This window comes from Bombina bombina, chromosome 4, assembly GCF_027579735.1.
Source record: "Bombina bombina isolate aBomBom1 chromosome 4, aBomBom1.pri, whole genome shotgun sequence".
Classification (NCBI taxonomy): Eukaryota; Metazoa; Chordata; class Amphibia; order Anura; family Bombinatoridae; genus Bombina; species Bombina bombina.
In genome coordinates this window covers 992,181,505-992,195,609 of record NC_069502.1, presented here as the reverse complement: position 1 = coordinate 992,195,609, position 14,105 = coordinate 992,181,505, and the positions used below count along the sequence as shown (strand labels likewise).

Here is a 14,105-nt window from a genome sequence, read left to right as displayed (position 1 = left end):
TTGGCCGCTTAGGTAGCTTATGGCTCCATTTTTAATGGCTCAATGGAAGCAAGCTCTTAGTTGGATATGTAGTTTTGTCCTGTCTTTGTGCGTCTTAATAAAATGGGTCACTTGATGAAAGCGTAGCCATTTCCGGGAAAAAAAATCCTTCCCCTACATGTTTAATGTGGTATAATTGTTTAAGTTGAACTGCCTCTAATATTGATATTTTCTGAATAAATCTAAAAACATTAAAGGGACACTGAACCCAAATTTTTTATTTCATGATTCAGATAGAGCATGCAATTTTAAGCAACTTTCTAATTTACTCCTATTATCATTTTTTTTTGTTCTCTTGCTATCTTTATTTGAAAAAGAAGGCATCTAAGCTCAGGAGCCAGACACTTTTTGGTTCAGACCATGGACAGCACATTTGATAATAGGAGTAAATTAGAAAGTTGCTTAAAATAGCATGCTCTATCTGAATCACAAAAGAAAAAAAATTGGGTTCAGTGTCCCTTTAATTGGCTCTGCAGGAAAAGCCCTTGACCATCTTTAAAAGGAGGATTTTGTAAGGGTTTATTCAGATAATAATTCTGATGCGGCAATCAGAATTAGGGGTGTTTTATTTGTGACCACAAAGAAAAAATCTCAGCAATTATTATTGGGTATTGTGCTATTTGTTTAGGAAAAATGGGCTATGGTAGCCAGCAAAGGCTTTCTAACTGAGGGAGATCTACTGTATAAGCAGGTGTTCCAATTGGACACAGATTTTACTTTGGCTTTGGGTTCCAGCGGCACCACTCCACAATGCCGTGGAGAAATATTCCTAATCTGTAAATTGGAAGTAGGGGAGTATTTTCCATATAAAACGGTCCACAATGCTCTGAAGTCTATGAAAATGTACTTTGGGGGAACCAGTATTGGTCGTTCCTGAAGTAAATATAAAACTGTGTTCGAATTAGCCAATAGAATGAGAGCTGCTTAAATCCTATTGGCTGATTTGAATAGCCAATTTGATTTTAGCAGCCCTAATTCCTATTGGCTGATTCAAATTTTTCAGCCAATAGAAATGCAAGGGACGCCATCTTGAATTGCGTCCCTTGCATTGAAGATTCAGTTTACGGCAGCGACGTATGAAGAGGATGCTCTGCGCTGGATGTCTTCAGGATGGACCCGCACCACGCCGGCTGGATGAAGATCAAAGAGGCCACCTGGATGAAGACTTCTTTCCGTCTGAATGAGGACTTCGCCGCCTGGATGAAGATAGAAGAGGCCGCCTGGATGAAGACTTCTTGTCCCCTAAAGTTAGGGGGTGTTAGGGTTACGTTAGGGTTAGGGGTTAATAGTTTAATAGTTTAATTTAGGTTTTTGCGATGTGGGGGGCTGGCAGTTTAGAGGTTAATAGTTTTATTTAGTGGTAGTGATGTGGGAGGCCAGAGGTTTAGGGGTTAATAGCTTTATTTAGATTGCGGCGATATCTGGAGCGGCAGATTAGGGGTTAATAACTGTAGGCAGGCGTCGGCGATGTCGCAGCAGATTAGGGGTGTTTAGACTCTGGGTTTATGTTAGGGGGTTAGGTTTAAACTGTATTTTATCTTCCCTATAGACATCAATGGGGCTGCGTTACGGAGCTTTTTCTGCGATCGCAGGTGTTAGACTTTTTTTTTGCCGGCTCTCCCCATTGATGTCTATGGAGAAAGCGTGCACGAGCACGTCAAACACAGCGCTCGTTTTGGTAGCGGTATGGAGCTTAAAATCTTCATATAGCCCGCACAAGCAGCGTTTTTTTAAACTTGTAATGGCAGCGCTATAGGGAATTAAATAACCCCTATTTTGTGGCGTTCTTTACTTTCCCTATAGCGCTCAAAACTCGTAATCTATTTGACTGTTTGCTAATGAATAATAATGTTCATACATTAGACTGGGCACTAATTAATATGTTTAAATGCTTATATTATTCAATGTAAAATAACGTGATTTCTGTGATGTCTTTAAACCATCTATATTCACACAATTTACATAAAAAGTTCCTCACAACACAGGTTCTTGAGAAAAATGTGCTCATTTCTCATTAGCTAAACATTATTTAATTAAGTATTTCAGTTAATGCAACTTAATTTGAGTAATGATTGATTGTTTTTGTAAAGTAAATTAGATTGTTCGAACATTTCTACAGTGATAAACAGAGGATAGTGCAAATAATAATAACGGAAGCAATGTATGTATGTGGAGTTATAGTAAGCAAACTATTCGGTACAACACCATAACACTCAGACTATAAGTACATTTAGAATACTATCCCTTGCATTTTAGTGTGTTCACCTATAACACTTTCATATACAGTAGTGATGCATGTATTATATAGGACAAACATACTTAAATATTTTCTGAGCTACTTTTAGTCCATTTCAACTCCCTGTTACAAATATGAACTGTTCAGAATTCATTTTAAAGGGACATTAAACACTTTTGGCTAGATTACGAGTTGTGCGTTAGGCTTAAAAAGCAGCGTTGGCCGGTCCCAACGCTGCTTTTTAACGCCCGCTGGTATTACGAGTCTTGAAGGTACAGGTGTACCGCTCACTTTTCTGTCCAGACTTGGAACTACCGCAAATCCACTTACCTCAATTGCGTATCCTATTTTTTCAATGGGACTTGCATAGCGCCGGTATTACGAGTCTGACAAAAAGTGAGCGGTAGACCCTCTCCTGTCAAGACTGGTACCACATTTTAAAGTCAGTAGTTAAGAGTTTTACACTACAATGCCGTAGCATAAAAGTCTTAACTTAAGTGCTAAAAAGTACACTAACACACATAAACTACCTATTAACCCCTAAACCGAGCCCCCCCCCATTGCAAACACTAAAATTAATTTTTTAACCCCTAATCTGCCGAACCGGACATCGCCGCCACTATAATAAATATATTAACCCCTAAACCGCCGCACTCCCGCCTCGCAAACATTAGTTAAATATTATTAACCCCTAATCTGCCGCCCCTAACATTGCTGACACCTACCTACATTTATTAACCCCTAATCTGCCGCTCCCAACGTCGCCGCCACTATACTAAAGTTATTAACCCCAAAATCTAATTCTAACCCTAACCCCCCCTAACTTAAATATAATTTAAATAAATCTAAATAAAATTACTATCATTAACTAAATAATTCCTATTTAAAACTAAATACTTTCTTATAAAATAAACCCTAAGCTAGCTACAATATAACTAATAGTTATATTGTAGCTATCTTAGGGTTTATTTTTATTTTACAGGCATGTTTGTATTTATTTTAACTAGGTACAATAGTTATTAAATAGTTATTAATTATTTAATAACTACCTAGTTAAAATAAATACAAAGTTACCTGTAAAATAAAACCTAACCTAAGTTACAATTACATAATAGAAAAAAAGGGTGAGAAATGGATAATCCAGAGTTCTGGACTATCCATTTCTCTCCCTTTTTTCTATTATATATTATCAGGATAGTGAGCACCCCCCCACACACAAAATTGAATATGGGATCATTTCCCACTAAATACACAGCCATGAATTTTTGACTGTGTATAAGAATAGTGAATAATTTGGGGACATATATGAATTCTGTTATTTTCCCTTCTCTCTTCCTTAATATACTAAGTTACAATTACATCTAACACTACACTATAATTTAATTAATTCCCTAAATTAAATACAATTAAATACAATTATACAAAATTATCTAAAGTACAAAAAACACACTAAATTACAGAAAATAATAAACAAATTACAAGATTTTTAAACTAATTACACCTAATCTAATCCCCCCTAAAAAAATAAAAAAGCCCCCCAAAATAAAAAAGCCCTACCCTACACTAAATTACAAATAGCCCTTAAAAGGGCCTTTTGCGGGGCATTGCCACAAAGTAATCAGCTCTCTTACCTGTAAAAAAAAATTACAAATCCCCCCCAACATTTAAACCCACCACCCACACAACCAATCCTACTCTAAAACCCACCCAATAACCCTTTAAAAAAACCTAACACTAACCCCTTGAAGATCACCTTACCGGGAGAAGTCTTCATCCAAGACGGGCGAAGTGGTCCTCCAAACAGACAGAAGTCTTCATCCAGACGGCATCTTATATCTTCATCCATCCGGTGCGGAGCGGGTCCATCTTCAAGACATCCGACGCGGAGCATCCTCTTCAATCAACGGCTAACACAGAATGAAGGTACCTTTAAGTGACGTAATCCAAGATGGCGTCCCTTCAATTCCGATTGGCTGATAGAATTCTATCAGCCAATCGGAATTAAGGTAGAAAAAATCCTATTGGCTGATGCAATCAGCCAAAAGGATTAAAGTTCAATCCTATTGGCTGATCCAATCAGCCAATAGAATGCAAGCTCAATCCTATTGGCTGATTGGTGGGTTTTAGAGTAGGGTTGGTTGTGTGGGTAGTGGGTTTTAATGTTGGGGGGGATTTGTAATTTTTTTTACAGGTAAGAGAGCTGATTACTTTGGGGCAATGCCCTGCAAAAGGCCCTTTTAAGGGCTATTTGTAATTTAGTGTAGGGTAGGGCTTTTTTTATTTTGGGGAGGCTTTTTTATTTTGTTAGGGGGATTAGATTAGGTGTAATTAGTTTAAAAATCTTGTAATTTGTTTATTATTTTCTGTAATTTAGTGTTTTTTTTTTTTTGTACTTTAGATAATTTTATATAATTGTATTTAATTGTATTTAATTTAGGGAATTAATTTAATTATAGTGTAGTGTTAGGTGTAATTGTAACTTTGGTGAGGTTTTATTTCCAGGTAACTTTGTATTTATTTTAGTTAGGTAGTTATTAAATAGTTAATAACTATTTAGTAACTATTCTACCTAGTTAAAATAAATACAAACTTGCCTGTAAAATAAAAATAAACCCTAAGCTAGATACAATGTAACTATTAGTTATATTGTAGCTAGCTTAGGGTTTATTTTATAGGTAAGTATTTAGTTTTAAATAGGAATTATTTAGTTAATGATAGTAATTTTATTTAGATTTATTTAAATTATATTTAAGTTAGGGGGTTAGGGTTAGACTTAGATTTAGGGGTTAATAACTTTAGTATAGTGGCGGTGACGTTTAGTGAATCTTCGGGGGTTAGTGTTAGGATTTTTTAAGGGTGTATTGGGTGGGTTTATTTTTTAGGTTAGGGTTTTGGGCAGCAATAGAGCTAAATGCCCTTTTAAGAGCAAAGCTTAGGTTCTTTTAGTTAGGCTTTTATTTGGGGAGTTGGTTGTGTGGGTGATAGGTATTACTGTTGGGGGTTGTTTGTATTTTTTTTTACAGGTAAAAGAGCTGATTTATTTGGGGCAATGTCCCGCAAAAGGCCCCCTTTTTTTATTTTTTTATTTATTTTTTATTGAGGGTAATAAAGTATACAACATACAGGTTACTCAATGAAACATATACACATAAAACAACTAACATGAATATCTCACAGTATAGTAGGCAAACTGGGGAGCAACCTCTCCACCACCCTCTATTTTTGCCCCTCCATAATTGCTCAGGCTGCTTTTGGACCCTCGATTACACCTCACACTAACTGAGGGGATTAGTAAGATATAGACCACTTTAGGCCTATAGATATCTATCGCATAGAATACACGGAAACAATGATACAAGTCGGGCATAACTGGTAATTAGGTAACATTAGGTAGGTATCTAAGGTCAATACATGGAATCATATTAAGCCCTTACAGATATTCAGTTTATGGTGGGACTTAGTTATACAGATCATATAATAACATGAAATTAAATAAGAACACAAAGGAAGAATGGTATGGAGGATACCAGACTACCCAAAGTATGCACTTACAGCACTCTAGGTCTGAACTAGAGGTTGGGATTCCTCAACAGGATATTAAAATATAACTTTTATTGGTATTAAAATTAAAAAACCAAAATTGTTTGGTTAATACATACACGATTAAAATTTGCTCCAGTGCCCAAATCAGTATAATGAGTTTCACGCTAGATCACAATTTATGATAATTCGGCCTGAATAAATTCACTAGTAATAGTGATCTAAATAGTTCAATAAATCAACTCGGTAATGGTTACCATCATAGTGTTAATCTGAATAGTAGAGCTCATGTATAAATTCTGATCAAGGTTGTGTATTCTCAGCTTCATAAACTTATGCTATCATCATTCAATATAATGGGTGATAGCAGAGTAATGAGTATTGTATATTAATAATGATTATCCACGAATAGGGGTACTAGTGAATTGAATATTCACAAAAACAAGGGTTTGATCAGTTATAACCTGGGCTATAATTTTAGCCTGTATACTTGTATAAATAGCAATGTGCTTTTTGATAAAGCCCAATCGGGCGAAACGCGTCAGGGGAGAGTGTTGAACTCGTTCACGCTCTATTTTCTATGTATTTTAAACTAGCCCAGTACCGCTAAATCATGTGGAGCATAGCGTTACCGCAATCATAGAGCTAATCATAGATATTTGACCTATCTGGGTCAGGGTACCGAATAGGGACCTTTACATGGTGCTTATAGTTAAAAAACCTTTCTTACCATATATGTAATAACGAGTTATAACCATATAGCCTGGGTTGTGCCAGACTTTATTTCATTAATAGTTAACTAAGTCTTTTAATAATTATACGCTACGCCGCAGATACTGTTATAGTAACTTATAGTATACACAATAACAAGTCATACTCATTCAGTCAGTGTTATGCCAGACTTTATTTTATCAATTGCTAACTAAGTCTTTCAATAATTATACGCTACGTCGTGGATATTGTTATAGTAACTGGGTTGTGCCAGTTTTAACTTAAACTAACAAACTGGTGTGTGAATGAGCGTGTATTGTAAGACCTTACAGACGTATGAGTGTGATTGATACTGCCCGATAGTCACAGCATTTGCTGTACCACACAGCGCTCAAACTGAAACATATATATCAACCTGCAACATAGTTGCGAATTAAACAAAAACTGCAAGATATTCATTACTTATATAACCTGGGTTGTACCAGATTAGATTTACTTTTATTGTTAAATCGAATTTTGAGAATGAATGTGTGTTTCAATGGAGATTCATAGTATAAATTAATGGACTATTAACTCTATACATATAATCTGGGTTGTGCCAGACCGAGCTTTAACTTTAAATACAGCTTTCAGAGCTTTCGAAATTAATAGATATTGTACCACGGATATTGAACTTAAACAAAATCATAGAAAGCATTTATTGAAAGTGGGTTGTGCCAAATCTAACTAGAGCTATAAACCCAGTATATGAATGAATATGTATTAGAAGAATGTTACAAACTAATGACTGATAATTGTAATACTTGTGAATCATAACATTGGCTGTGCCAAAGGGCACATAAGTCGAATTATCACACACTGGCCCAGAATAATCTTTGGCACTGTGAATAAACTTTGGGACATTTGTCAATTAATAAAATCTGGGAGGCGCCGGGATAGCAGATTAAGTTTTCTATGAAACATATGCCTAAAATTTATGAAGGTGGATTAATATAAGCCATAGTAACTTTGCAGCAATTGCTGTATGGACTAATCAGGGTCAAATTATCTAATAACTTTAAGTGAACATAAGTGGCCAGATCTGAGGTCTGGGCTACACAGAACTAGGCTTATTGTGACAATAACTGTATTCCAATTTTTAGGAATATATACCTAATGAAATATTGAAAACTACAGTAGCACCAAGCACGCACACATTGCTATTTATACAAGTATACAGGCTAAAATTATAGCCCAGGTTATAACTGATCAAACCCTCGTTTTTGTGAATATTCAATTCACTAGTACCCCTATTCGTGGATAATCATTATTAATATACAATACTCATTACTCTGCTATCACCCATTATATTGAATGATGATAGCATAAGTTTATGAAGCTGAGAATACACAACCTTGATCAGAATTTATACATGAGCTCTACTATTCAGATTAACACTATGATGGTAACCATTACCGAGTTGATTTATTGAACTATTTAGATCACTATTACTAGTGAATTTATTCAGGCCGAATTATCATAAATTGTGATCTAACGTGAAACTCATTATACTGATTTGGGCACTGGAGCAAATTTTAATCGTGTATGTATTAACCAAACAATTTTGGTTTTTTAATTTTAATACCAATAAAAGTTATATTTTAATATCCTGTTGAGGAATCCCAACCTTTAGTTCAGACCTAGAGTGCTGTAAGTACTTACTTTGGGTAGTCTGGTATCCTCCATACCATTCTTCCTTTGTGTTCTTATTTATATTTGTGCACAAGCACCATTTCCTCTAACACACAGTAGAATTAATCTAACTCTTACCTCTGAATTTGACTTATTATTAGAGGAAAAGTCTAAGTAGTGCCACTGTTCATCCTTGTGTGTTTAAAATGAAATTAAATAACCCCACAGAAGATTTGCTAGGGATCATTTAAGGGAATAAAAATGTCTATAATACTATCATGTGAAAAACATCATACATTCACTAAGTACAGTAGCTAATTTGTTATGAACTGAAAATCCTCACAGGAAGGTCATCCAGGAATGTCTAGAAATTATTACACACAGCTGTGGGGCACTAAACACTACACATTTACATATTTGAGGCAATATAAATGATTATAATACTATCATGTGATAAACATCATACATTCACAAAGTACAGTAACTAATTTGTTATGCACTGAAAATCCTCTCAGGAAACTATTTGAATGTCCCATATGTCCAATGTCCTTAAAGTCTTTGCTAGGTGGGTATTCAGGCCTAAAGGCCGTCATTCAGACACATATTTAACCATTGTAGGGCAGGAGCAAAGTCTTTACACAGGTACTGATTTAGGGAATATGTTTCTACCCAACGCCAATCCGGACACCCCTGCCAGCAGCAATACTATACCAGAGGCGAAAAATCCAGACCTCTAGTGAATCACAGTGCTAAACATACATTACCAGACTGAATGGCGCTCCTACCCCTGAGCACCAAACAGCTGATGGCAGCAGCTGAGTTCGGCAAGCATCTTCTGAGCCAAGAAACAGCCCGGCAGTCCGTCCATTCCTCAGAGCAAAGTGGCTTGACATCGGTAGCCCCAGTACCTCAACCACACTGCCCGGCATCAGCGCTCCAGAGTGCGCACCCCCCCCCCCCGACCTCCAGTAGGCCTCCTCCCTCTCGCTGGAAGTCCAGGTAGGCGACAAGCCCTCAGGCGCTGCCGCCCGATCATAGGCCAAAGCCACCGCAGCCGCTGGGAGGTCAATATCAGGTTGCGCCATACTTCTTAATCCAGGAGTCTCTGCACTCGTTTTTCTCCGGACCTCCGGTGCTTTAAATTCAGAATGGGCCCGGACCATATTGGATAAGAGGCAATCAAATCTAGGGCAAATCGTGCGCTCATATTCAACCAACAAATCTTGTAAGCCTAGATACATTCCCGACATGTTCATGCTGCACAGGTGTAGTGAAAGTTATTGAAAGAGGAGAAACTGCTTTATTCTCCTATCACCCGGTTAACCGGGGGGGGGGTTGCTAAGGTTTTCCTCCACGAGGCCGCCAAAAACCTCAGCGATCCAGTCTGAGAGTCTTTAAAATAGACAAAATTAGAATAGCCTAGTCCAGCAAAGTTGTTCTATATCTTGCATCAAAATCTTGCGCTGGTTGGCTTCACACAAAGCTAGATATATTGGCGGAGAGCATATCCTGATGCTTAAGCTCTCAGATTAGCAGCCATCTTCTGCTAGTGCCTGGACACGCCCCCAGCAAAAGGCCCTTTTAAGGGCTATTGGTAGTTTAGTTTAGGCTAGGGTTTTTATTTTTATTTTGGGGGGAGGCTTTTTTATTTTGATAGGGCTATTAGATTAGCTGTAATTAGTTTAAAGATCTGTAATTAGTTTTTTATTTTCTGTAATTTAGTGGCTTTTTTTTGTGATTTAGCTAATTTAATTTATTTAATTGTATTTAATATAGGGAATTTATTTAATTGTAGTGTAGTGTTAGGTGTTATTGTAACATAGGGTAGGTTTTATTTTACAGGTCAATTTGTATTTATTTTAACTAGGTAGTTATTAAATAGTTAATAACTATTTAGTGACTATTCTACTTGGGTAAAATAAATACAAACTTACCTGTAAAATAAAAATAAACCCTAAGCTAGCTACAATGTAACTATGAGTTATATTGTAGCTAGCTTAGGGTTTATTTTATAGGTAAGTATTTAGTTTTAAATAGAAATAATTTAGGTAATGATAGGAATTTTATTTAAATTATATTTAAGTTAGGGGGTGTTAGGGTTAGGGTTAGACCTAGATTTAGGGGTTAATACATTTAATATAGTGGCGGCGACGATGGGTGCGGCAGATTAGGGGTTAATAAGTATAGGTAGGTTGTGGCGACATTGGGGCGGGAGATTAGGGGTTAATAAATATAATGTAGGTGTCGGCGATGTTGGGGGCAGCAGATTTGGGGTTAATAAGTATAATGTAGATGGCGGCGATGTTCGGAGCGGCAGATTAGGGGTTAATAAGTATAATGTAGGTGTCGGCGATGTCCGGAGCGGCAGATTAGGGGTTAATAAGTGTAAGATTAGGGGTGTTTAGACTCGAGGTTCTATTAGGGTGTTAGGTGTAAACATAAAATGTGTCTCCCCATAGGAATCAATGGGGCTGCGTTACTGAGTTTTACGCTGCTTTTTGGTAGGTGTTAGACTTTTTCTCAGCCGGCTCTCCCTATTGATGCCTATGGGGAAATCGTGCACGAGCACGTACAACCAGCTCACCGCTGACTTAAGCAGCGCTGGTACTGGAGTACGGTATGGAGTTAAATTTTGCTCTAAGCTCACTTCTTGCCTGTTAACGCCGGGTTTGTAAAAACCCGTAATACCAGCGCTGCAGGTAAGTGAGCGGTGAGAAAAAACTGCACGTTAGCACCGCACTCCTCATAACGCAAGACTTGTAATCTACCCGAGTGCTTTTTGTTGCCTATATAGGGCTTGATTTATGAAGCCTTCTCCTCCCCTATGACTGAAGGTTCGCACAACCCTGTTCCCTACCCTGTTCTCCACCTCTTTGGTGGAGAATTTCAATCTCCCCAGTCTTATCCGAACATCTGTTTGTTGATGCTCTATGTCCATTAACTTTATGCACATTGCACCCCTCCCACCTCACAGTCAAACTAGGTAGGTAAATAGATGGATCTGAAAGCATGATTTGTTCCTACTTCCTAGCAAAGCCCTGGCATTGGGATGACATATTTAACAAGCAATAAAAACTCATCTAGAAATGAGGATTATTGTCTTATAAACAAAATGATCCCTCCTGACAATGTTTGGCTCATGTTTGTTGGTGCATGATTCCAACTGGCAGTGGATAAGGGACTGGTAAAAAAAACAAAGAGAAATAAGATAAGCAAAAAAAAAAAGATATAAAGTAATTTGAAGTGTCAACAAGGGAAGCACAAGAGACCTATGTTGGCAATCTTAAGCAACTTTCTAATTTACTCCTATTATCAATTTTTCTTCATTCTCTTGCTATCTTCATTTGAAAAGCAAGAATGTAAGTTTAGAAGCCGGACCATTTTTGGTTCACAACCTGGGTTGTCCTTGCTGATTGGACAGCACCAATAAACAAGTGCTGTCTGGGGTTCTGATCTAAAAATTGTCTGGCTCCTTAGCTTAGATGCCTTCTTTTTCAACTAAAGAAAGCAAGGTAACAAAGAAAAATTGATAATAGGAGTAAATTAGAAAGTTGCTTAAAATTGCATGCTCTATCTGAATCATGAAAGAAAAAATGTGGGTTCAGTGTCCCTTTAAGAATTTTGGATGTCAGTCTGATAAATCCAGCCATAATCACATGAGCTGTATTCTGAGCTTGGAAGTACAGGAAGTAGAAAAGTCCCTTCATTTGTACTAGAAATAGTGAGAAGAAGCTGTGGAATTGTAACCAAGGAAATCTGAATTGTAACCAATGAAATGCTGAATAGTAACCAAGGAAATGCTGAGTTGTAACCAAGGAAAAGCTGAATTGTAACCAAGGAAATGCTGAATAGTAACCAAGGAAATGCTGAGTTGTAACCAAGGAAAAGCTGAATTGTAACCAAGGAAATGCTGAATAGTAACCAAGGAAATGCTAAATAGTAACTGAGGAAATAGTATTTTGCTCATTTAAAATGGTATTATTTAAAATAATTTATAGAATTAATTTCAGTATATTCATTAAAGTCATGTATTCATATGTTTTAAAATAATGACATATAGGACATACACTTTGTCTATTAAATCTTCGCTTTTCTCTTCTGGGTGTATCATGTCACCTTTAGCTTCCTCTTCAGGCTTCTCCTGCTCTGTTTGTTTAATGTCAGTTTCAGGTGTTTTTCTGCAAATATCAAACAAAATGTGTTTGTTCAATTCATTTAAAGTGATATTTTAAGCAACCATTTTTTTTTATTATCAGTTATTTCAGTAATTTTTTGTAAGCAGATGTTCTCTCATCAGGTATTTCAGCTAATAGAAATGAAAACTCTTAAAAATAGTTGTGATGGATTGTTTTTGGAAAGTATATTAAATTGTTTGAACATTTTCAAGAGAGACAAACAGTGTTTAAAGATACAGTGCATGAAAAAAATCACCATAACACTCCAAGTATATAAAAGGGACTTGAAACCCAAGTATGTTATTAATTTGCAAGAACACTAGATGGCAGCAATAGTTCCTGCCATGTAGTGCTCCAGTTGCCTACGCAAGTATCTCTTCAACAAAGAATATCACGGAACTAAGCAAATTGGAAACTTTTTTTTAATGGTATGCTCTGTGTGAATCCCAATATAAAATTGTTGGGGTTCATATCCCTTTAAGCACAATTAAAATACCTTTACATATTAGCATTTTCAATTATATTTTTACAATAGCCCTATATGTAAATACTATACATTATATAATTCAAAAGTTCATACATGTGCAAAAATGTAACCTATTAGCAGAATGTGAAACCATTTTAAATACAAACACCTCATTTCCTCTAATTGTATAAGTGGGTAGAAGATGTAAGGACTTCATAAATTCTGGGTTAAATGTTTTCAATTCATATAGGGGGATATTTATCAAAGCGTCAACTGAAAATACGTTTGAATCCTGCGTCGTATTTGTCGCAAGATTGATCCGCCGTAGTTATCAAAGCTTCAAGTTCGTCAAATGTTGAAATGTGTGACGAAATATACGCTACCACAATCTCAATCTGACGCAGATCGATGCTTACGTCATTACAGATGTTTCGAATTCACATTCGACTCTATTTGACCATTTTCCCAATTTATCAAACATTTCACAAAAACGCTCGCGTCTATTTCGAAGCAGCGTACCTAGTTTTCAATCCTTCACCCTTGAGGCAGCGGATGCCATAGAAATCAAAGGGAGTCTGAAAACACAGAAGGTTTATGCTCGATGCTGCAAGAGAATGAAGTATACAGGGAGTGCAGAATTATTAGGCAAGTTGTATTTTTGAGGATTCATTTTATTATTGAACAACAACCATGTTCTCAATGAACCCAAAAAAACTCATTAATATCAAAGCTGAATATTTTTGGAAGTAGTTTTTAGTTTGTTTTTAGTTTTAGCTATTTTAGGGGGATATCTGTGTGTGCAGGTGACTATTACTGTGCATAATTATTAGGCAACTTAACAAAAAACAAATATATACCCATTTCAATTATTTATTTTTACCAGTGAAACCAATATAACATCTCAACATTCACAAATATACATTTCTGACATTCAAAAACAAAACAAAAACAAATCAGTGACCAATATAGCCACCTTTCTTTGCAAGGACACTCAAAAGCCTGCCATCCATGGATTCTGTCAGTGTTTTGATCTGTTCACCATCAACATTGCGTGCAGCAGCAACCACAGCCTCCCAGACACTGTTCAGAGAGGTGTACTGTTTTCCCTCCTTGTAAATCTCACATTTGATGATGGACCACAGGTTCTCAATGGGGTTCAGGTCAGGTGAACAAGGAGGCCATGTCATTAGATTTTCTTCTTTTATACCCTTTCTTGCCAGCCACGCTGTGGAGTACTTGGACGCGTGTGATGGAGCATTGTCCTGCA

At 36.6% G+C, this 14,105-nt stretch overlaps 1 protein-coding gene across 1 annotated transcript in view; it reads right to left on the bottom strand.

Moving 5' to 3' along the window:
* The window catches only part of LOC128658145 (protocadherin Fat 4-like), a 651,406-nt gene that overhangs the window by 204,278 nt on the left and 433,023 nt on the right, over nucleotides 1–14,105 (bottom strand). The window contains exon 37 of the mRNA XM_053712644.1: nucleotides 12,265–12,375. Coding sequence (XP_053568619.1) covers nucleotides 12,265–12,375 — 111 coding nt within the window. The remainder of the gene's footprint in view (nucleotides 1–12,264; nucleotides 12,376–14,105) is intronic.